The sequence below is a fragment of the Gossypium hirsutum genome, chromosome D05, assembly GCF_007990345.1.
Source record: "Gossypium hirsutum isolate 1008001.06 chromosome D05, Gossypium_hirsutum_v2.1, whole genome shotgun sequence".
In the NCBI taxonomy this organism is placed as follows: Eukaryota; Viridiplantae; Streptophyta; class Magnoliopsida; order Malvales; family Malvaceae; genus Gossypium; species Gossypium hirsutum.
The window spans coordinates 8110474-8135103 of record NC_053441.1 but is presented as its reverse complement, the minus strand read 5'-3'; the positions used below and the strand labels follow the sequence as shown (position 1 = coordinate 8135103).

The window sequence follows — 24630 nt, the reverse complement described above, 5'->3', positions numbered from 1 at the left end:
ACTGGATAGACAAGGGCCGTTAGGGTTAATGGCTTTTTGTTAGGTTCATGAAAAAGAATACAGGAGGAAGAGAAGAAAAATTAAAAAATGTGGCTGCTGGGATTCGAGCCCAGGTCTCTACGGCCACAACGTAGAAATCTAACCTCTAAACTACAGCCACATCATTGATGGAATTGGATGTAAGTAAAATTATTAAATAAAAACATATGGAGCCAGCGCGAGAACTCGGTGTTAATTCACACTTTTCCAAGTTTCCTAATTCCTACATGTTACAATTTTTTTTTCTTTTTCTTTTACATAACAATTAAGGAATAAAGCATCTTTAATCCCCGCAAATTTAAAAAAAAAATTAATTTCTAATTTATTTGGTCAAATCCATCTTGAAATTTGATAAATTTTTTCTATTCAAATTATGTCGCACCATCTGTTGAAAACATGGCACAATATTAGAATCTCATATTGTCATACTTCAACAAAATTTAAGTTCAAGTATCAAATAATCAAGTTCTAGGACAAATATGGACCAAGAAACAATTCAAGGACCAAAGTAAGAAACTACCAAATTTGGATACTAAATATTACTTTATAACTGGATTTACTTGAAAAAGAAAAGGATTTAAACTTCAAATTTTAATTTACTGAAATTTCTTCCTTGAATTATGTGGAATTGTAAGAACCAAAAAAATTATCACATCTCTAACTTTTCAACTGACTTAAGCTTTGTTTGCCTCTTTTCCTCTTTCTCTTTTTTTGTGTTCAACTCCCTCTTTTCCTCTTTCATATGTTAATAAAAGACCTACAATCATATGCCTGAGTAGTTGCATATACATCTAATTCCTTTTGCTAAACAAACACCATTCTTGTGCTTCACTTGAAGTGTGTAGTTTTTTTCATAATCTCGTATCCCTGCAGAATAATGTATCTGCAGCTTGGATTTCATAATATGTTCAGACCCCAGTCTTGGAGGGAAGCTTCAGAATGCAGCTTTAACGTAGGCAAATTCTTACCTATATAGAATTAGATGCAGCAACTGGTGTGAAATTTGACCGGAAGATATTAAGGGATCCCCTTCACGGGACTAGGAGCTCCGTCCTGCATTGGTTGCAGAGGAGGGGGATTTGTTGATGCTTTTTTCAATAAGTTTTTCGAATACAAGGAGCCAAACACAATTACCTGATCAAGGCATCATATATATATATATCAGGCTATTGAATATCGACAAGAATGTAGAACAAATGTAGTTGAGACTTACCGCCCCAATCCACTGTTCCCAACTAAGGGGATGGCCGAACCACACACATGACAGCATGATGCTCACCAGCTTAAAACAACAGAGTTGCAGGTATCACCATTCATCCGAAATATATCATTAGGAGAAAATGATACATTAAAACTTTATTGTTGAAACTTTTTACTATACCTGTCTTGTGGTCATTACGGCAGCAAATGTAAGGGCACCAAATGTACGTATCGTGTAAGAAATGAAGAATTGACTGACTGTGGCTACCTATAACAGATAAAGATAATCCCCTAAAACTTCAGGGTCCCAAATTAAGGCCTATTAAACACTAAAACAGAAGCGTGAAGAGCACTTACAGTAGAAAGTAATACAATATCAAGAAAACAATCACTGTGACGATAAACAAAATCTATTGCTGAAAGTAAATGTCCCTGTAATAGAAGGCCTAGACCAAACAGAAAAATGGTCAATCACAAGTAGTAACCAATCCATGAAATGCAACACAGACAAATCTTAAAGGTAAAACAGAAGATATTCCTGAAGAGTATGTTGAAGGAACTTTTACCTGTCAAGCTGAGAATACAAGAACATGATGTCGTGTAGAATATTTGATTGTGTATTTCCATATCGTATCCTTTAAATAATTTATCTTGGAATGTGCTTGTAAAACCATCAAACCTGTTAAACGTATAAATGAGCATTTAAAACCTTTTCTCCCAAAAGCATTCAGAATAGCAATGCTAGTTGAAGAAATATTTCAGCCTATAAAAGCCTTCATATGAAAGAGCAGTTTTTCACTAATATAATTGCAATCAATGCAACAACTGCTAGTAATAGTAATAAATCAGCAATTGAGAATTTAGACCTATCATGGTGCATATATCACTTTGTGTTTCGAAGATCCAATTACAGAAAGGATCAACAAATATCTTTTATCGCAAGGGGACATAAGTTTCAGATTGATACCCAAGATAACCAACCATCAGAGAAACGCCCCAAACTGTACTTTCTCTTCCTTTGCCGTAAGGACTAACGTCAGTTCCTGCCTATAGTGAGAGCTGAGTTAGTATTATCTATAATAAAATCAGAGCATAAGCTACAGCAGCTACTCTGCAATAAATTAAAATTCATATATAGCAATGCGACATGTATGACAGAAACCATGGAATAAGCAAGTTAAACAAATGTCTATGCATAATATTGTGGTTCAAAGCCTCACAATTTTTGAATATACATCCTAAATTAGCCCCTTCAATCCAACAATCAAGCTCTTTTATAAGCTAAAGTAAATCATGCACATGACAATCTCATTTGTCATTCAAGGCATAAACAACCAGAAGGAAAATAATGAAAGGAATAAACATTAGTTGACAAAGGACCAGAATTTTACCGGAAATAGTATAAATATTGAACAACCTAGGGTCACCAGAAACGCTACCAAATAGTCAAATCCCTTATATGTCTTCTGCATAATGAAAGTGCCCCAAATCTATACAGAAAAAAAAAACGGAACACTTAAAGACCCATTTGGATAAATAAGGGGGTAACATTAAGCATTCATTGGATGAAATTTAAGAGTCCAAACCCTTAAAGACCCATTTGGATAAATAACATACATAAACCTCCATAATTAGTCATGCAAAACTAACTTACCATTACAGGTATCATTTTCGCACACTTAGCAAGGGTCTGAATCGGAAAACTGACATACTTTAGGGCCTGGACCACAGAAATGTTATCATTATTAAAAGAGTATTCAGAAAATTTATTTTCAAATACAAATATTCCGCAGATTAGAATTTCTGTCAAGAGAAACATAATTGTATTTGTATTGATATAATGTCCAGCTTCACCTCATACTGACATGTTGTGGTAAGGATGTTTGATGCTGATATGAGGCAGTACTTATAGATTGGAGCAACAGGAACCAAGGCTTTCTTACTTGCCTAGAAAACGAAAACAGAAGCAAATGAAAATACCGAAAAATATGTTGGTCAAGCTTGCCATCTTTTATATGAGATGGTTCATCTCTTGGGTGTCATAAGGTTATAAGGCAAGAAAACTCCTAACAATTTAGCCAAAAAGTAGAAAGACGAGTGATCTTCCTTTATCTCAAAGAAACTATTCTTATCCCCCCTCCTATTAAGGCCCATGGCAAATAAATAAAAACACACAACAATAGTACATAAAATAGCAGCAACTTTCCAGTAATAGTTGCATACCAGTAAAAAAACGGCGGAGACAGTAGATGTTGTTATGCGGTTGCAGAAAACGAGAAACAATGAGTACTTAAAATATTCCTTGTTCAGGCCATACGGTACTCTCATTATCTTTTCCTGCATGAAAATAAATTTTCATCAACACCTTAAACCAAAAGAACACTTGCAACTAAACCATTTCGTCAACGATTAAACAAAAGAACACTTGCACCTTAAAAGAAGAGTGAGGAGCTGCCCTTGTCTACATGATTCTCATTTGGAGGAAGATTAACAAAGTTGAGACAATCCACGGCAAAACTGCCCTAATCTACATTTCTTATTATTTGTTTTAGGCACCCTTTTACTAGAAAGACTAAACATAATTGCAGCTGGAATTAATACTCAAATCTCATCAACATAAGAGATTGAACTTGCAATTTTTTTAATGAAATAAACAAGAATCATTCTGATATCCGTCACCATAGCTAAAATTCATTCTTTACTTTTCATATTCCAAGTTTCCAAGCAAAGGGGTCAAAAGATCCTCCCAACAGAACTAGGAAAATAGTCAAAAAAAAAAAAGAAAGAAGAAGCCTTGGGTTGTATATTGTACTAAAACCAATCTTGCTATAAGCTCAAGACAGAGACATTAAAATCTAGACTTTCTTTTAATAAACCGTTTACACTGAGAAGAGCCTTTGAAACTTATTTTCTAAACAGGAGACCCACATATTGAAGTTCTTTCGAGGCACAAACGATGCAATTGAAAATTAACAATAGAAATCATATGAAAATAAAGGTAAAAAAAACTGAAAAATAGAAAAGGCATAAGATTTATCTTTTATTTAGGAAGAAGAAGAAGAAGAAGAAGAAGAAGAAGAAGAAGAAGAAGAAGAACCTGTAAAACTCCATAGATAACAAGAGTAACCATGATTCCACTGACAGCAAAAATTCCTTTCCATATTTTGTGGTCCTTCACCCCTTTCGTCGTCGGCAAAGCTCCAGCCATTCAGCAGTAAGCCAAAACAATTTAATTTATAAAAAGTTTATTCCAAAGAAAAATAAAGAACTTCAGAAGGCGAAGAGATAAACGCCTGGAAATGTACGGAGGCGATCGAAGCAAGAACTTTTCCCTGGGACAAGTGGAGAAAGGAAGGGAAGGTGTGGGTTTTAAAAGCAGAGGATGAATCGAAAACTTGGGACCGAGAGAACATAAGAGTTGTCGTTTAAAGCTTTGGGCAGATCGTAGTTAGTGTCGTTTTAAGCCGCGGAGAGTTTCGGCTGCCGTCTCTCTTGGTTTCTCACTCTCTTTCACAGTCATCCGTGTAAGAGAAAGATATTCGGCTTTCTAGAGGAATCTACGGAGAAAGTGGAGAGATAGAAAGGTTTGCCAACGTCAGCATCCGAGGGAAATGGGCATTAAATGTAAGGCGAATGAGCGCGTGAGAAAATATCTGGTCTGGGTCAAGGTCAACATTGGCCTTTATGGAGAAAATAGTACAGTTTCGGCTTAAATTTTGTGATTAGGACGAGTAGGGCAGTTATTCAGAGCCCATTGGATCTTTATAGTAACCGAAAACTCTTATTTATATAAAACCCTGATTTCCCAGCAGATCCTGACGCCTCCTCTGCTTCTTCATTGACAGCTCTATTGGTAGGGTGTAGAAGGGTTTGACGCCAACAGCCACCAATGGCTCCCAAAGGTATTCTGTTTTGAATGTAGTTTTTTCTAATTTCGAACAACTTTGCTTTCACTGCCATTTTCATTTTATATTTGTAATGCTTGTTCTAGTTCTATCTTGCTTTTGATATGTGCGATGAGAATACTTCTTCTAACTTACTGTATTGCTTTATGAAGAGCTGAAATGAGCTTAAATCTTACTTTATTTTGTGATTTTTAGATGCTGTTGGCATTCTCTTGGTTTTATAAACTCTACTGTTACTGTTAACTCTGGATTTACTATTGTCTGATATCCGATTTATATGGAGGCAGACAATTAGTAGATTACTTGTGTTCTTTTACATGATTTTAATTTCATAGTTTTGGAAATTTGGAATCTAGATTGGAGTTTATAACCCATATTTGATTTGCTATTTGCATTGGAAGGGATATGAATTTGGTGATGTCTCTCAAGCTTAAAGTTTATATTCTTTGCTTTGTTGTGTAGTCTGTAGAATTGTATATTTGGGTTAGTATAGTTTATTGTTTGTGTTTTAATGAATCTTTTGAAAATGTTATCATTAGAGACACAAACAGGGTTTATTAGGATCAATGTATGTGATTTCCATTGTGTAGGATACGGTTTGGCATTGGAGTTGCTTTGTAGGCTTAAGTTTCTACCATAATAAGACCACCTTTCTAATGATGGTATATTGGTATTTGTAACTTCATTTCATTAATTATACTGATTGTTGTATATTTTGCAGTTGAGAAGAAGGCAGATCCAAAGGCACAGGCCTTGAAGGCTGCAAAGGCTGTGAAATCTGGGGCCACTTTCAAGAAGGCGGCAAAGAAGATCCGAACAAAAGTTACATTCCACAGGCCAAAGGCCTTGAAGAAGGATAGGAACCCTAAGTATCCACGCATGAGTGCTCCACCGAGAAACAAACTTGATCATTATCAGATTCTCAAGTTTCCCCTCACAACTGAGTCAGCTATGAAGAAGATTGAAGACAACAATACCTTGGTTTTCATTGTTGATATTCATGCAGACAAGAAGAAGATAAAGGATGCTGTCAAGAAGATGTATGACATTCAGGCCAAGAAAGTGAACACCTTGATCAGGTAATGTTAACAATTATTACTTTCATGAGCTGGTTTCATATATTTCCAGTAGCATCTATTTCATAGATCAGTGTGCTCTGTATTTGATTATTAGACATTCACTGGAGGTCTCATTTGTTATTGAAAAGCTTCATTCGAAGAACTGTAAAAAGAATGGTACACTAGTTAGGCATGTTATTGGATTGAGACCATATATTCCTCTTCCACTTGTATTGAGACCATATTTCTATGTTATGTTTCACTTGCTTATGATTGTATTCTCCATATTTGGTTTCTTGATGACCCGCTCATCTAATCACTTCATATTTTTCTTTCCTACTCTTCTTATATGCTTATGATGGGCTGTGGTCATTCTTCGTAATCGATGTGTTTCTTGTGATTCAGGCCTGATGGTACAAAGAAGGCATACGTTAGGTTAACACCCGACTATGACGCATTGGATGTAGCAAACAAAATTGGTATTATCTAAGCTAGTTGGTTGCTAGGTTGTTTTTGAGCTTCTTTTTTTTTTTTTTTTAAGTAAGACTGTTGTTTTGAGAGTTTGAGCAGGAAGATATATTTTTAGCTTTTGAAGTTGTAATCTTGCTTTACTGCCATTTAACCTTCTGTGGTTAACTGAAGTATTTTTGTTTAATATGTTATTTCAAAAAAAAAATTTGTTTGACATTGTTCTGTGCTTAAATGTAATTATTGCTTCAAATTTAGAGACTTGATTTCTTTAGTGAAGTTTCATAACTCTTGCATATTGGTTTATCTAGTGCAGGTATATCAAAGTTCATCAAAAGAAAATTAGAGTGGTAACAGGTTTTTTTAGCTAAAGTCTTTACCAGTGACTGACAACTTAACTCTCTAAAAAACATGACAAATTACTGCCTTACATTTACAAGAGTAGTTACCTTACTATGAATATTTTTGTGGCTAAATTATATCGGTATAATGACTTATTTGTTTTTGTTTTGCCATGTTGACAAATGTAACAAATATTAATTTTTTCATTTATTTTGGGTGATTTGATAAATAAAAAAAATACAACTTCAAAGATTAAAAAAATGAAAAACTTAAATGGAGAAATAAAATATTTTTTTATAAAGTTGGAAGGCTAAAAAAATTATTATGTAAAATATGAAATAATATATATAAAAACTACTTAACCGAAAGTTATAAAATAGAGCAAAAATGAGCAAATTATTACACTAAAATTCAACGAGTTGATTAAATGAGACTAAATTAGAGTGACCAAGTACCAGACGTTACTGAACTTGTACATCCCTGGATAGTTAGTCTACACCATTTTATCTCCATGGATGTTGCCCTCTTTTAGTTGCAAAAGCTTGAAAACCAATTATCATTGGAGAAGAGTCTTCCCTATCACCCCGATTTGGCTAAATGATTTTTAATTTCGACAACCTTAATTATTCTTCTTCCAAGATATAAAAAAACAGAAAACTATGGATTTTGAAAGAGTTGTGGGGCGGCCATTGCCCTTCTGAGCCGTCCATATTAAACAAAGGCATGGATAATATTTAAAATGCAAAGGAAAAAGGGTTGTGGACATTGTTGGACAAAATTAAACCGACCCATAATCCCAATTATTAGATTAAGAAAAGTATTGGTTTGATAACTACAGCTGCTTATTTATTCCATTTCAAAATTCCTAAAGTCCACCTTCCCCCCATACCTACTTCATTTTCAATTCCTTTTAACAACTAATTTTAGCCCTTTTTCTCATTCTAATCTAATCTGATTAATAAAACTGTTTAGAGTAACGTGATCACGTTATTCTCATTTCGTCCCATAAAAGCTGCAGCCCCTTTAAATAATTTCCTAAAAACAACTTCTTTTGCTTAACTTGCGTTTTAGAAGGATGGATGGAAGTAGATTTTATCTTAAATATAATTTACTTGATTTAATAATAAATCGATAAATAACATTTTAATTTAATTGATTTCAACCATCACATTTAAAAGAATTTACAATCTCCTCAACTTTCATTGTAAATTTTAATGATGGAAGTATTGCGAAATTATTGGCCACAAAAATATCGACAGATGAATTTGCAAGATCAAGAAGTCACATGATATTCCTTGGTCAGAGTGATAGATCAGAGGTGAGATTTACTTTTTTAATGTCCACAAATTTGTTTAATGTTATTTATTACTAGCCACAAATTAGTTTAACGTGCAGAAATGAGTTTACAGATTAAAATAATCCAATAATTTTCTTTCATTTTCTAAATTTTGCTATTAATATCTGTGGGTTTAATCCTATACTTGTAAAATTTTAAAATTTTAGTCTTCACCAAATGGTTAGCTATTGAATTGATTACGTTAAGTTATGTTATTTTCAATTTTTGAAATAAAAAATATATTATTACACGTGTAATGTCATATTAATTTCCTACTTTTCACGTATTACTCACAAAAAATCAGTTAATAGATTTAACTATTGTCATTTGTATTACAATTAAAATTTTGAAATTTTAGAAATATAGCGACTAAAAATGATTCAGTTGGGGAATATAAAATAAATCTACAACTTTATGCATGATATATGACTAATAACATAATTTAACCAAACAAATTTAATTGTTACCATTTAGTCAGGACTAAAATTTCAAAATTTGAAAAAGTATAAGAACTGAAATTGATCAAATTAAAATACAAATACTAAATCAACAACTTAGGCAATGTACAGGGTCTAATAACATAATTTGACCTAATTTCAAATTCGCAACTAAAAGGGAAATTAAGGGGAAAAAAGAAGAAAAATGCACTTTTATATACATCCATAAAATCAAAATTAAATATCTTTTATGTATATTTTATTATCAAAACAATATATATAAAAGGGAAAATCACGAACTCAAAATAAAATTATGCATACAAAGATAGTGCAGCATAAGGTTTTTTAATTTTAAATTTATTTTGAAAGCGAAAACTTTTTCTAGTACCAAACAATTCTGGGAAAAAAAGTTAAGGTCAAAACACACTTGTTTAAGAACTTAAATCTTTAAATTTTTACGGTTTTACCAGATAATAAACGATTTGGATTTACCCCTTAATTAATCTTGATTAGTCCATGATAATGGCTTAATGAGGCCAGCAAAGCTAACCACCATCGTCCACGTCACCTCGTTTATAAACAATCCCATGGTCGGTCAAGAGAAAACAACCAAAATCTTAAGAGGGTGGGAACCCAGTGCCACCAATGTCACTCTGTCGGTGATTAAAATTCTCCGCGCTCGGATTGGCCATCAAAGTCCACATCTACCGTACACGTGGCATAATAAGGGCGATTTGGAAGCCCTCCCTCGCCTACAATATTTATTCTTTTGTTGAAAATTTTGCTAGTTACCGGTTTTAAACCGGATCGTCCGGTTCATAGTCGTTACATTGGACCCCTATATATAATTACCATTGAATAAAGCTGAAGCAAGCGAGAGAGAGATAAGGGAATCGACGAATTGGCTTTTATTTTCTTTTTTAGTTTTCAAGCTCTAAGCCCAGCTAGATTTTCACTTTTCGGGTGGAGAATGCCGATTTCTCGAATTGCAGTAGGCTCCCCGGCGGAGGCTAGCCAATCCGATGCCCTCAAGGCAGCTCTAGCTGAGTTTATTTCAATGCTCATCTTTGTTTTCGCCGGTGAAGGCTCCGGCATGGCTTTTAGTACGCATCTTGATCTCTTCAAACCCACTTAAATACTTAAAATACATGCTCGGTTAGAACAAAGTTTGATGAATTTCAAGATGCCGATTGGCACTGTTTCATGTATAAGCCTAATTAACCAACCTCAACCTTTATGTGCATGTATCTTTGTGCAGACAAGCTCACTGACAATGGCTCATCAACACCGGCGGGATTAGTAGCGGCATCAGTGGCTCACGCCTTCGCGTTGTTTGTGGCGGTTTCCGTCGGTGCTAACATCTCCGGTGGGCACGTAAACCCTGCCGTCACATTCGGTGCCTTTGTTGGTGGCCATATTACATTGTTCAGGAGTATTTTGTACTGGATTGCTCAGTTGCTCGGATCCGTTGTTGCTTGCTTGCTTCTCAAGTTTTCTACTGGTGGACTGGTAAGGTTTCATATATACGTATATGAACTGAGATAAAAAAAAAACCCGAAGTTTCAATTTAATGTGTTGACACCATTTTTTTGGTTGAAAAACGGGGTCGACTTGGATTTTGAAAATAAAACGAAAAATGGGGGTCGCCACCAATCTTTTTTGATGAGGTGTGATCGGGTCACCTCGTAAAACGGTTGTTTTTAATAAACGATTTAGATTTTATTAAAACAACAATTTTGGTCTACGGAATTCAGAAAAATGAGTTCGGGAGTCGGTTACGCACGAGGAAGGATTAGCACCCTCGATATGCCCAAAATTGGTACCTAGTTGATTAGTTAGTGTCTTAATGTCGAAAATTAGAAACTCGAAAAGAACTTTAAAAATATGATCCCTCCTTATATCGTGTTATTTTAAAAATACTCAAATAAATCAAAATGGAAAATGCCTTCTTATCTCGAAGTAACAAGATGTTACATCCAGTAAGTTAGGACACGACACCTCGTATTTTTTAGAGTAAGCTTGCCTTTCATTTTTTATTTAAACATCATTTATTTTAATTTTAAAAGGATATTCGATTACTTAGAATCAACGAGAAAAATCGAAGCTCAGTAAGTTAGGGCACGATTTCTCGAATTTTCTAAATACGGAATATTGCCTTTACTTTCGAAAAATCCTCATATCGAGAAAACCACGTGTCATATCCAATGCGTTAGGACACAACATATTGAAATCCCGATAATGAGTTTTTATTTATGTTTTTTATTAAAGAGCATTCTCGAGTATTTAGATTCAACAGAAAATTAGAACCCAGCACGTTAGGGCCCAATTCTCTCGAAGATCCCAAGTATCGAGTATTACCTTTATTTCCAAAATTTTCCTTTTTTACGAATTTGGGTAAAAGTTGATGTGACGGAATAACAATTACGATAATGCGAGTAAAAATAATACGAGCAAAAATAACAAAAATAAATATATAAAAAATCAATTATATACAATAACAAGTAAATAAACAAAATAAAAAAACTGAAATATTTTTTTTAAAAATAATAATGGACACATAAATAAATAAATAAACATAAAGTAAAACAATAATAATAATAAAGAAATGAATAAAATTATAAAAATTTTAAAAATGTATGTATGAATTTTAAAAAATTTAAAATACAAAAAAACTATGTAGGTATATATATAATGAAAATATGTATGTCTATACGTATATATATGTGTATGTATAAGAATTATAAAATATGAAAATATAATTACATATATATAAATAACATGCGCATGTGTGTATATATATTACATAAAGACAAAAAAAATATAAATATGTATGTTATAAAAATAAAATAACGTAAGTATGTACATACATTTATAAATATATGAATTAAAATATGTAAATATATAAGTATATACATATGCATGTAGAAAATATGAAATATAAAAAATATATATTTAAAATAAATAAAGAATATGTACATGTATATAAATTATAAAAGAATATGTATGTGCATATATAATGACTTAAATCAAATAATACAAATAAAAAGAAAGATATTAGGTAAATAATAAATATATATATAACTTAAAATAAATAATAGAGGAACTCCCCTTTTCTAAAAAAATAATTAAATGAACTAAAGGATGAAATTAAAATCAAATCAAAATCCGGGGGTCCAAACTGTAAATAAATAAAAAGGGATCGCCGATGACTGAAATGAAACGTGCTCAAAATCAAGGGACCGATTGTGAAAATTCCCCTTCCCTTATGCGCATCGTTTTGCGCAGGACTAGGTTGGAATAGGCGCCAAATTATATGGCCAAAATCGGAAATAATAAAAAGGTCAAATTGCACCTCAGCGCCAGATGGAGGGACCAAATGTGAAAATTACCCATTAGGGCAAAGAGGCGCGGGTCCCTCCCTCAAATGGCGCCGCTTTAGCTTTTATAAACAACAAAAAAACAAAAAAAAAAACAAAAAAACAAAAAAGTCCTCTCCTTTACTTTTAGAAAGAAAAAACAGAGAGCCAAGGGTCTCTCCCTCTCAGCCTTTCCAGATCCGGCCAACAAGGCCATTGCCATGCACCGTCGTGATCGCCTTGGACGGTGGCCGTCGCTGCACATAGGGGCTACTTTGAGCCCCGTTTCAGATCCTGTTCAGAGGCCGAGCTTGCTTGGCCTGAATACCGAGAGAAAGAACCTTTTGGCCCCGCCTTTAGAGCCGATTTCGGCGACGGAGAGGGCTCCGACGACACGGCCAAGGGCGCCCCAGGTATTTCTTTCCTCCTTTTATTTTCGTTTATCAAAAATAAAAAAAAATAATAAAAAAAATAATGGTAAAAGAATATAGAAAGATTGAAAATAAAGAGAATCCTTAAAACTTTGTTTCTTTCTTTTTATTTCTCCAGATTTGTCCAAGAGAAGAAGCCGATTACAAGTCTTTCATTTTTGGCTTTATAGCCAATCTAAACAACTTCTTAATTTCTATTTTTTGTTTGTTTGCTGTTTGTTTCTTTTGTTGTTGCGTGTTACTCGTTTTGCAGGTGTCAGACGCGTTGGTACAGGCGATGGCAGAGGCGTGCGATGAAGGTGCCTGGTGGCTGGGGGTGGCAGACGAGGAGGCCACCCGAGGCATGCGGCTCCTAGGGTTTCTTTTACTCATTTCTGCTGAAAATGTTAATGTTGTTTGGGCTAGGTTTTTAATTTTTGGGCCCATTTGTGATTGGGTTATTATTTTTACTAGGCCAGCAAATTTGGGCTTCTACAGCTGCCCCTCTTTGCTCGTTTTCGTGTAACGAGAACAGAGCAAAGACTAAGAAAGACCAAATTTGCCCGGGCTTGCCGAGCCTTGGCTTCTTTTGGTGCCTTTCTTCTTCAAGTAGCCTCATTCCAGCCTGCTACGTCTTGTTGCTTCGATCCACTCTACTGCAACTTCAGATACGCCTTGTAGCTTCAATCTACTCTGCTACGACTCCATGGGGATGAGATTTGTGTTTTTAGTCTGCTCCACTACTGCTTAGGGAGATAAGACTTATTTTTTTGCTCTATTCTACTGCTAGTACATGAAGACAATATTTGCTTTCTTCGATCCACTCCCTACCAATATAGGGAGACAGGACATGTTATCTTCGATCTACTTCACGCCAATACATGAAGACAAGATCTGCATCTTGGATCCACTTCCTATCAATATAGGAAGACAGGATCAGCTATCTTCGATCTACTTCACGCCAATACATGAAGACAAGATCTGCTTCGTCGATCCACTTCCTACCAATATAGGAAGATAGGATCAGCTATCTTCGATCTACTTCACGCCAATACATGAAGACAAGATCTGCTTTCTGCGATCTACTTCGCCACCAATATGGGAAGACAAGATCTGCGTCGTCGATCCACTTCCTACCAATATAGGAAGATAGGATCAGCTATCTTCGATCTACTTCACGCCAATACATGAAGACAAGATCTGCTTTCTGCGATCTACTTCGCCACCAATATGGGAAGACAAGATCTGCGTCGTCGATCCACTTCCTACCAATATAGGAAGATAGGATCAGCTATCTTCGATCTACTTCTTGCCCCGGGAGATAGAACTATCAGCTTCAATGTACTCCACTGTAATCAGGGAGGTAAAATCTGCCATCTTTGATCTTCAATCTATTCCACTGCCAAATACAGGGAGATAGAGTTATCGGCTTCAATGTACTCCACTGTGGTCAGGGAGGTAAAATCTGCCATCTTTGATCTGCTTCGCTGCCAAATACAGGAAGGCAAGATCTGCAATCTTTAATCTATTCCACTGTCAAATACAGGGAGATAGAATTATCGGCTTCAATGTACTCCACTGTAGTCGCATGGAGGTAAAATCTGCCATCCTTGATCTTCAATCTATTCCACTGCCAAATACAGGGAGATAGAGTTATCGGCTTCAATGTACTCCACTGTTGTCAGGGAGGTAAAATCTGCCATATTTGATCTGCTTCGCTGCTAAATACAGGAAGGCAAGATCTACAATCTTCAATCTATTCCACTGCCAAATACAGGGAGATAGAGTTATCGGCTTCAATGTACTCCACTGTAGTCAGGGAGGTAAAATCTGCCATCCTTGATCTTCAATCTATTCCACTGCCAAATACAAAGAGATAGAGTTATCGGCTTCAATGTACTCCACTGTTGTCAGGGAGGTAAAATCTGCCATATTTGATCTGCTTCGCTGCTAAATACAGGAAGGCAAGATCTACAATCTTCAATCTATTCCACTGCCAAATACAGGGAGATAGAGTTATCGGCTTCAATGTACTCCACTGTAGTCAGGGAGGTAAAATCTGCCATCTTTGATCTGCTTCGCTGCCAAATACAGGAAGGCAAGATCTGCAATCTTAAATCTATTCCACTGCCAAATACAGGGAGATAGAGTTATCGGCTTCAATGTACTCCACTGTAGTCACATGGAGGTAAAATCTGCCATCTTTGATCTGCTTCGCTGCCAAATACAGGAAGGCAAGATCTGCAATCTTCAATCTATTCCACTGCCAAATACAGGGAGATAGAGTTATCGGCTTCAATGTACTCCACTGTAGTCACATGGAGGTAAAATCTGCCATCTTTGATCTGCTTCGCTGCCAAATACAGGAAGGCAAGATCTGCAATCTTCAATCTATTCCACTGCCAAATACAGGGAGATAGAGTTATCGGCTTCAATGTACTCCACTGTAGTCACATGGAGGTAAAATCTGCCATCTTTGATCTGCTTCGCTGCCAAATACAGGAGGGCAAGATCTTCAATCTTCGATCTACTTCACGCCAATACATGAAGATAAGATCTGCTTTCTTCGATCTACTTCGCCACCAGTATGGGAAGACAAGATCTGCAATCTTCGATCCACTTCCTATCAATATAGGAAGATAGGACCTACTATCTTCGATCTACTTCACGCCAATACATGAAGACAAGATCTGCTTTCTGTGATCTACTTCGCCACCAATATGGGAAGACAAGATCTGCATCTTCGATCCACTTCCTACCAATATAGGAAGATAGGATCTGCTACCTTCGAGCTACTTCACGCCAATACATGAAGACAAGATTTGCTTTCTACGATCTACTTCGCCACCAATATGGGAAGACAAGATCTGCAATCTTCAATCTATTCCACTGCCAAATACAGGGAGATAGAGTTATCGGCTTCAATCTACTCCACTGTAGTCACAGGGAGGTAAAATCTGCCATCTTCGATCTGCTTCGCTGCCAAATACAGGAAGGCAAGATCTGCAATCTTCAATCTATTCCACTGCCAGATACAGGGAGATAGAGTTATTGGCTTCAATGTACTCCACTGTTGTCAGGGAGGTAAAATCTGCCATCTTCGATCTGCTTCGCTGCCAAATACAGGAAAGCAAGATCTGATATCTTCAACCAGCTCTGCTACAAACGAGAGAGGCAAGGTTTGTCTTCGATCTGCTTCGCTGTCAGTGCAGGAAGGCAAGATCTGCTATCTTCAACCAGCTCTACTACAAACGAGAGTGGCAAGGTTTGTCTTCGATCTGCTTCGCTGTCAATGCAGGAAGGCAAGATCTGCTATCTTCAACCAGCTCTACTACAAACGAGAGTGGCAAGGTTTGTCTTCGATCTGTTTCGCTGTCAATGCAGGAAGGCAAGATCTGATAACTTCAACCAGCTCTGCTACGACCGAGAGAGGCAAGGTTTATCTTCAATTTTTACTGATCTGTTCTCTAGGGAACATGACCTGTATAATGAACCTAATTATGCCTAATGATTAGGATGGCATGATCAAAATGAATCAAATGCTCCTAACTAGACATGTGTGAATGGTATTTGAATGAATGCAGAATGTCAAGAAAATAATTCCTTAATGCTTAGGTTATCATCGCTCAAAAGCTTATTAAGGCTTTATCACTAACGTGTCGCAACGCCTTCTTGACCAGCCGGCATTTCCAAAGAAACACGTAATCTGATTGCCCCCACTGTGAACATCGTAGTTCAATCCATTGTGACATAAAATTTGTACCATCAATCTCCTACTGTAACCCAAGGGTAGAAAGATATGGCTTTTTTCAATCTTCTCCTATCGTAATTCAAGGGTATAAGATTTAAATCCTTCTGGTCCCTTACATCGTTCCCAAGGTGTCGTACCAAAGACTCATGCGCAAACAAGGGCTCTCCTTCTCGAGGAAACCTCTTCCTATTGCCTGAAGATCATCACTTTCTTGTTTATTCAAGCTTTGTCACCAACATGGCATCTTGTCAATCAACGCATTTGACAACAAAAATCCAAAGAGAAAGTCTAAATTTAGACTATTCCTTCCCAAATTTCCAACCTTTAAATTTGGAGTGTTTTAAACAATTGTCCTGCTTCAGGCTCCTATATTATTTAGAAACTTTTCAGAGTAATATGCAAAACTTCCTTCGTGAAAATTTTATTAGTCCATTAATCATTATTCCAATGCAACATGCTTGCAAAAGATCATAACGATAGATAAAATAGAATTGATTTGAGAGCATAGCTCAAAATGGATAAACTATCAAGGATAGCAATAATAAAAGGGGAATTAATTGGGAACACGTATCTTGAAAAAGAATGAAGTATTCCAAGAAAAAAAAGTATGAGGACAAGATGCCCCAGATATCGTAGCTTGAACTTCTCTGTACCAACTCTTTGAAAGACCATTCTGTGTTTGACATGTGTTTAGGAGATCTACAAGACTTTGTCGATGCCCCAAGATGCTACCTACCCTTTCCTGTTGAATCAGGTATAGCAAGATCATTACATGCCCTGATTTGATCAAAATTTGAGCTGCTCTGATCGCCTCATGCCCCAATTTGATCCAAAATTTGAGTCGCCCTTTTTGGGTTTTCAACTCAAGCCCCTCTGGTCTCAAGGCGCCCTTTGTGGGTTTTCACCTTGGCCTCTCCTTTTTCTTTTTCTTTTTTCTTTTCTTTTTTCATTTTTTCATTTTTCTTTTCATTTTTTTAAGTGAAGTATTTATTTCTTGAATCAGAATTCTCGAGATTAGGCAGGTTCTTGCCATCCATCCTGTCAATATCAACGCTTTTTCAGATAAGGCCTTCCATATAAGGTCCTTTCCAGTTCGGCATCCATTTTCTTCTGAAGTCTTTTTGTATGGCAAGAATATTCTTCGATATCAGGTCTCTGGGGCGAACTTTTTGGTGAGCTCGCGTATTTTATTTTTGGTACTTTTGACCAAGACGGATAACCTTGAATCTTTCCTCTTCAATCAAATTTAACTGATCATATCGGGTTTGGATTTGCTTCATCCAGATTCAGCTCTGACAAGACTTGAAGGGTAGAAATATCAACTTTGATAGGTAAAACTACCTCTATTCCATATACTAGTGAGAACTGAGTTGCTCAAGTAGAGGTTTTTCTTTTATTTGGTTTTTTTATTTTCTCGTTTTTTTTTACTTTTTTGTCCTTTTTTTTGTCTCTTTTTTTTTTGCCTCCACTGAACTGTTCATTTTGGGCGGCATGGTGTTAATCTTGAACAGACTGCAAACTTCTGATGTCGTGCGGTTGTTCAAATTCAATGCATTGTCTAATATGATCCTTTTTGGCATTTCATATTGACATATGATTCTTCAAGAAATTTGCCGAGTGTCGACTTTATGATATTGGCATATGAAACAACCTCTACCCACTTGATGAAGTAATCGACGAACACAAAGATAGATCGATGACCGCCAGAAGCTTTTGGCGAGGTCGGCCCAAATAACATCCATGCCCCTCATAGAGAAAGTCCATGGAAAATTCATAACATGAAGAGATAAAGGAATCACATAAATCTTGTCTCTGTAAATTTGGCACTTGTGGCGTTTCTTGGTATAACTGGTGCAATCCCCTTCCATGGTGGGCCAGCAGTACCCAAATCTCATGATTTGCCTGGCCATTGCAAAACCATTAGCACGTGTTCCTCGTCCAAGATCTTCTTAACCTCAAGAGCATCCACTTGTCTAAAAACATCTTTGAATTCTTAGAGTAACTCAATGACGTCTCGCTTTGTCTCTGCAGTGATACAGGCTCTAATCTTCACCTTTTTCTCTTCTCCGAAGCTCACAATTCCCCACTGAATTTTTCGTAAGGTTGGATCTATTTTTTGACTTGCCTTACCATCCTTAACAAATCAGGAGATAAAATACAGTCTTGATCATCTTCGAAGTCTTGAGGATCCTCTAGACACATATCTTGCTTGAAAGAAAGTTCAGAGTCAATAGCAGTGTCGCTCATATCATTGATATCTGGGGACCTATTCTAGGGACGAAGGAAGTCTCAAAGAGCTAACGAATCAAAGGGTAATTACCTGGTGGTATGAGTATGAATGAATTGGAAGGAACAAAAGAATATTTGCCAAAACAAGACACAAAGATGCATTTCGTTGAAATAAAGAATAGTGGACATGTGCCTTTTCACAAAAGGATTTTCTATTGCTCTCAGGCTTAGAACAATAAGAGCGTTCCAAATATTACTCTGAAATGGTCCTAAAAATTACAAGAATCTCCTCCACGGTCCAGTTGTTTAAAACGCCTCTAGGGATGTAGAAACAAATTCAAGATAGGTTTTTTTATTTTTTAGTTCTTTTTCAAAGGCATACACATCTTCACCTTTCGAGCCATCGATATATTCAATGAATTCCAATCCATCTGGTTTTGTACTAGAGTTCTAAACTCGACGTACTTTTGGATTTTAGGAAATTTATTGTATGCAATGAAATGTAATGTTGATGCATGAACGCGTATTTTTGGATTTTAGGAAATTTATTGTATGTAATGAAATGTAATGTTAATGAATGAAGAGATACGTGCAATGAAATGTAATGCAGATGTATGAATGCAAAAAGAGACATTGATTCTTGATTCAATTCTATTAGAACAACTTTACTAGAAAACAAATCTCTTTACATAAAGCGGATACATATACGGCTTTGCCCTCATATGCGGAGACATTCGATCATTTTTCTTCGTTCGAGCGTTAAGATAAGTCTCACGAACTCTTCAAAAGGGACGTATCTTATATCTCCTTTTTACTCAATCCGAGCCGTGACTCGTTGCTCACAAAACCTCATGGTGCTCGTTGGCTTCTCTTTAAGAAAGTTCAGCGGCTCTCGAATAATCCTTGTCACATTAAATTCTCGGGCCACGGAGCAATGGTTGTGTGGTCCTGCATTAAACTATCATCCTTCTCTTATCACGTTTTCTTGGACCACATTCAGACAACCGTATTATTATCCACTTTATCAAGAAACCCATTTCCTTATGACAAGCTCTCTATTTAACAACTGAACGTGAATCAACACCTCTTTTTATGATGAAAATGCAATGCAATCATAACAAAAAGAAAACAGGTTAGTACCAAGCAAAAGCAAGCAAGAATAAATAGAACACCTATTTGGGCGAATACTAGGGGTTCGAAGTGGTTCTACCTAGGGTGGGCTCCTAAGGTTCACTACATGAGGTTTGGTTCTAAAGTAAGGGTACCTGAACTAGCAGATTCCTCGATCCTCACCCATTATAGGCTCATATGGACCGAGTTCAGTTCAGGGGAATACATTTCCCTATGGCCATGCGGAGATGAAAATCTCACGAAGACATAGGTACGGATGTATCCCGGAAGCGATTCACTATCCCATGCGGAGGTGAAAACCTCACGAAGGCGTAGTTTCTCACTCCCACTTAAAAGGGTATGACCAGCGGTCATGCAATGCAATGTGCAGAGGTATAAAATAAAATACAGGAAAAAAAAATATAACTCAAAACAAAAGAGATGCAATGAGAGGATCGTAAATTTAAATCGAATTTTCCACTTTCAACAAAAAGACAAGAAATAATCAACACGTGGCTTGACTCTCTTATCGTCCCCAGCGGAGTCGCCAAGCTGTTGACACCATTTTTTTGGTTGAAAAACGGGGTCGACTTGGATTTTGAAAATAAAACGAAAAATGGGGGTCGCCACCAATCTTTTTTGATGAGGTGTGATCGGGTCACCTCGTAAAACGGTTGTTTTTAATAAACGATTTAGATTTTATTAAAACAACAATTTTGGTCTACGGAATTCAGAAAAATGAGTTCGGGAGTCGGTTACGCACGAGGAAGGATTAGCACCCTCGATATGCCCAAAATTGGTACCTAGTTGATTAGTTAGTGTCTTAATGTCGAAAATTAGAAACTCGAAAAGAACTTTAAAAATATGATCCCTCCTTATATCGTGTTATTTTAAAAATACTCAAATAAATCAAAATGGAAAATGCCTTCTTATCTCGAAGTAACAAGATGTTACATCCAGTAAGTTAGGACACGACACCTCGTATTTTTTAGAGTAAGCTTGTCTTTCATTTTTTATTTAAACATCATTTATTTTAATTTTAAAAGGATATTCGATTACTTAGAATCAACGAGAAAAATCGAAGCTCAGTAAGTTAGGGCACGATTTCTCGAATTTTCTAAATACGGAATATTGCCTTTACTTTCGAAAAATCCTCATATCGAGAAAACCACGTGTCATATCCAATGCGTTAGGACACAACATATTGAAATCCCGATAATGAGTTTTTATTTATGTTTTTTATTAAAGAGCATTCTCGAGTATTTAGATTCAACAGAAAATTAGAACCCAGCACGTTAGGGCCCAATTCTCTCGAAGATCCCAAGTATCGAGTATTACCTTTATTTCCAAAATTTTCCTTTTTTACGAATTTGGGTAAAAGTTGATGTGACGGAATAACAATTACGATAATGCGAGTAAAAATAATACGAGCAAAAATAACAAAAATAAATATATAAAAAATCAATTATATACAATAACAAGTAAATAAACAAAATAAAAAAACTGAAATATTTTTTTTAAAAATAATAATGGACACATAAATAAATAAATAAACATAAAGTAAAACAATAATAATAATAAAGAAATGAATAAAATTATAAAAATTTTAAAAATGTATGTATGAATTTTAAAAAATTTAAAATACAAAAAAAACTATGTAGGTATATATATAATGAAAATATGTATGTCTATACGTATATATATGTGTATGTATAAGAATTATAAAATATGAAAATATAATTACATATATATAAATAACATGCGCATGTGTGTATATATATTACATAAAGACAAAAAAAAATATAAATATGTATGTTATAAAAATAAAATAACGTAAGTATGTACATACATTTATAAATATATGAATTAAAATATGTAAATATATAAGTATATACATATGCATGTAGAAAATATGAAATATAAAAAATATATATTTAAAATAAATAAAGAATATGTACATGTATATAAATTATAAAAAGAATATGTATGTGCATATATAATGACTTAAATCAAATAATACAAATAAAAAGAAAGATATTAGGTAAATAATAAATATATATATAACTTAAAATAAATAATAGAGGAACTCCCCTTTTCTAAAAAAAATAATTAAATGAACTAAAGGATGAAATTAAAATCAAATCAAAATCCGGGGGTCCAAACTGTAAATAAATAAAAAGGGATCGCCGATGACTGAAATGAAACGTGCTCAAAATCAAGGGACCGATTGTGAAAATTCCCCTTCCCTTATGCGCATCGTTTTGCGCAGGACTAGGTTGGAATAGGCGCCAAATTATATGGCCAAAATCGGAAATAATAAAAAGGTCAAATTGCACCTCAGCGCCAGATGGAGGGACCAAATGTGAAAATTACCCATTAGGGCAAAGAGGCGCGGGTCCCTCCCTCAAATGGCGCCGCTTTAGCTTTTATAAACAACAAAAAAACAAAAAAAAAAACAAAAAAACAAAAAAGTCCTCTCCTTTACTTTTAGAAAGAAAAAACAGAGAGCCAAGGGTCTCTCCCTCTCAGCCTTTCCAGATCCGGCCAACAAGGCCATTGCCATGCACCGTCGTGATCGCCTTGGACGGTGGCCGTCGCTGCACATAGGGGCTACTTTGAGCCCCGTTTCAGATCCTGTTCAGAGGCCGAGCTTGCTTGGCCTGAATACCGAGAGAAAGAACCTTTTGGCCCCGCCTTTAGAGCCGATTTCGGCGACGGAGAGGGCTCCGACGACACGGCCAAGGGCGCCCCAGGTATTTCTTTCCTCCTTTTATTTTCGTTTATCAAAAATAAAAAAAAATAATAAAAAAAATAATGGTAAAAGAATATAGAAAGATTGAAAATAAAGAGAATCCTTAAAACTTTGTTTCTTTCTTTTTATTTCTCCAGATTTGTCCAAGAGAAGAAGCCGATTACAAGTCTTTCATTTTTGGCTTTATAGCCAATCTAAACAACTTCTTAATTTCTATTTTTTGTTTGTTTGCTGTTTGTTTCTTTTGTTGTTGCGTGTTACTCGTTTTGCAGGTGTCAGACGCGTTGGTACAGGCGATGGCAGAGGCGTGCGATGAAGGTGCCTGGTGGCTGGGGGTGGCAGACGAGGAGGCCACCCGAGGCATGCGGCTCCTAGGGTTTCTTTTACTCATTTCTGCTGAAAATGTTAATGTTGTTTGGGCTAGGTTTTTAATTTTTGGGCCCATTTGTGATTGGGTTATTATTTTTACTAGGCCAGCAAATTTGGGCTTCTACATAATGTTTAACCAAGTTGTTTATATGATGCAGACAACATCAGCATTTAGCTTGTCATCTGGGGTAGGAGCATGGAACGCAGTGGTTTTCGAGATAGTGATGACCTTTGGTTTGGTTTACACTGTATACGCCACAGCTATTGACCCGAAGAAGGGTAACATTGGGATCATTGCACCCATTGCAATTGGTTTCATTGTGGGTGCCAACATCTTGGCTGGTGGTGCCTTTGATGGCGCATCCATGAACCCTGCAGTCTCCTTCGGACCAGCCGTGGTCAGCTGGACATGGGACAACCACTGGGTCTATTGGCTCGGCCCATTCGTCGGCGCTGCCATTGCAGCTATTGTCTATGAGGTCTTCTTCATCGCCCCAGACACACACGAACAGCTTCCCACTACAGAATATTAAGATTTATGGCCTTCTTCCATGTACTTAAACAAGGGTTTGAAAGTTGGGTGGATCACTTTGGTTTCATTGTTGTGGGTGTTTATTTCATGTTTGTATCTCTCTTTTGTTAAGTGCTGATTCCTGTGAACTTGGTTTTTCAATCATTTGATATTCTTCACTTGTGTTAAATTAACAGAATTTCATGTCCAAAATGCATTTAATTTGATAATTAAAATCACAAAAAACAGTATGAAAAAGAACAAAATCAACAATAAACATTAGTTGAAAATGTCAATGGCTGGACATTAACAATGGGAAGGTCTTGAGATTCAGCCTTAGACATAGCTGATTGCTCCGAAATCTTAGCATAGAAGATGAAAAACTCTACTGTCAAGGAGGTTCAAGCTGGTTCAAATTTTAAAATTCAAAGGAATATTTTTTTATTAATATTTACATACTTCCATGTAAATGAAACGATTACTGTGATATATGCAGGATGAGATAAGAAAAATGTTTATCAGAAAGCTTAGAGCAAACCCAATTATAGAGGCTTAAGAGTTTCCCTGGGAAATAACAGTATTAGATTTGAGAAACCAAAAGAATTCTGACTAGCCAGTTAAAGATGCCGTCCCATAAAATATTCATGACGTACCAGAAAGGAATTTATTGGAGGGGAGAACATTTTACTCTCTTCGTCTTCAAAATTCATCTTCCAAAGTGAGTACCATGAAGGATAAAGCCATAGAAGTAGAAGAAAAGTTACAACCTAGTTCACAGATAAGAGGTTTCAAGTTTCATATTCATTGAGTTTTCTTGAGACGTATCAATAACTTTCCATATGTCATCGATGGATGGAGTACTCCTTTTCATCTTCGAATTCTGGACTATTTTCCCCTTTTAAAAGCTGCCGTGTGGGGCCTCCACTGTCATAAAAAAAAAACTTACTATTCCAGTTACCAGTACCTAAGAAGGGCAAGGAATCCACTGTAGTAGCAGTAGTTTGATCGTCAGTGATAATTCGAAGATGAAGATTATTGGGATATGACTTTTGTAAGCGAAGGAACGGTCCAAGTCCAATAAGTGTGGCGTTTACCATAACTCCCAAGTCCAAAGACTTGGGCCCCTTGGAGCTCATAATTGTTCTCGTGCACTACTGTTCTGAGAGATTCCAAAATTTTCTATATTTAGCAAATTTGGATATGAATTTTAATTTTAAACTTTTTTTTATTTTTTGAATTACATAAGAAGATCGATGCCTTTTTAATTAAAAAAAAATCTTTTTCGACTGGAAGTGAAAAATTGAAATTTACAAACGCATTAATCAAATCAATGATTTAAATCAAAATAAAAATTTAT

General features: G+C 35.8%; 4 protein-coding genes across 9 annotated transcripts; 3 read left to right on the top strand and 1 right to left on the bottom strand.

The window, feature by feature from the left end:
* Nucleotides 1-634: 634 nt before the first annotated feature.
* Nucleotides 635-4591, bottom strand: LOC107906166 (UDP-galactose/UDP-glucose transporter 5B). Of its 2 annotated transcripts, XM_041093507.1 has the most exons (12): nucleotides 4337-4591; nucleotides 3463-3576; nucleotides 3094-3186; nucleotides 2894-2959; nucleotides 2631-2729; nucleotides 2207-2286; nucleotides 1806-1918; nucleotides 1597-1685; nucleotides 1421-1507; nucleotides 1253-1321; nucleotides 1008-1173; nucleotides 635-922 (listed from the first exon to the last, which is right to left on the bottom strand). In XM_041093507.1, the coding sequence occupies exons 1-11, from the start codon at nucleotides 4445-4447 to the stop codon at nucleotides 1057-1059; spliced, it is 1038 nt and encodes a 345-aa protein (XP_040949441.1). In that variant the 5' UTR covers nucleotides 4448-4591; the 3' UTR covers nucleotides 635-922; nucleotides 1008-1056. The 2 variants fall into 2 exon arrangements, with proteins under 2 accessions (XP_040949441.1, XP_016688552.1); XM_016833063.2 differs by having other exon boundaries at nucleotides 635-1173.
* A 408-nt stretch (nucleotides 4592-4999) lies between these two features.
* Nucleotides 5000-6937, top strand: LOC107906169 (60S ribosomal protein L23A). Its single transcript, XM_016833067.2, has 3 exons — nucleotides 5000-5141; nucleotides 5866-6223; nucleotides 6608-6937. Exons 1-3 carry the CDS (start codon nucleotides 5129-5131, stop codon nucleotides 6690-6692), a joined length of 456 nt encoding a protein of 151 aa, XP_016688556.1. The 5' UTR covers nucleotides 5000-5128; the 3' UTR covers nucleotides 6693-6937.
* A 2723-nt stretch (nucleotides 6938-9660) lies between these two features.
* Nucleotides 9661-23463, top strand: LOC107906164 (probable aquaporin TIP1-2). Of its 4 annotated transcripts, none has more exons than XM_041093504.1 (3): nucleotides 9661-9888; nucleotides 10044-10294; nucleotides 22921-23463. In XM_041093504.1, the coding sequence occupies exons 1-3, from the start codon at nucleotides 9756-9758 to the stop codon at nucleotides 23293-23295; spliced, it is 759 nt and encodes a 252-aa protein (XP_040949438.1). In that variant the 5' UTR covers nucleotides 9661-9755; the 3' UTR covers nucleotides 23296-23463. The 4 variants fall into 4 exon arrangements, with proteins under 4 accessions (XP_040949438.1, XP_016688550.1, XP_040949437.1 ...); XM_016833061.2 differs by lacking the exons at nucleotides 9661-9888; nucleotides 10044-10294 and adding exons at nucleotides 21757-22394; nucleotides 22531-22797; XM_041093503.1 differs by lacking the exons at nucleotides 9661-9888; nucleotides 10044-10294 and adding an exon at nucleotides 21758-22394 and having other exon boundaries at nucleotides 22666-23463.
* On the top strand, nucleotides 11920-13487 carry LOC121217670 (uncharacterized). 2 transcript variants are annotated; one of them, XM_041093506.1, is made up of 2 exons: nucleotides 11920-12554; nucleotides 12826-13487. In XM_041093506.1, the coding sequence occupies exons 1-2, from the start codon at nucleotides 12363-12365 to the stop codon at nucleotides 13075-13077; spliced, it is 444 nt and encodes a 147-aa protein (XP_040949440.1). In that variant the 5' UTR covers nucleotides 11920-12362; the 3' UTR covers nucleotides 13078-13487. The 2 variants fall into 2 exon arrangements, with proteins under 2 accessions (XP_040949440.1, XP_040949439.1); XM_041093505.1 differs by having other exon boundaries at nucleotides 12691-13484.
* Nucleotides 23464-24630: the final 1167 nt, after the last annotated feature.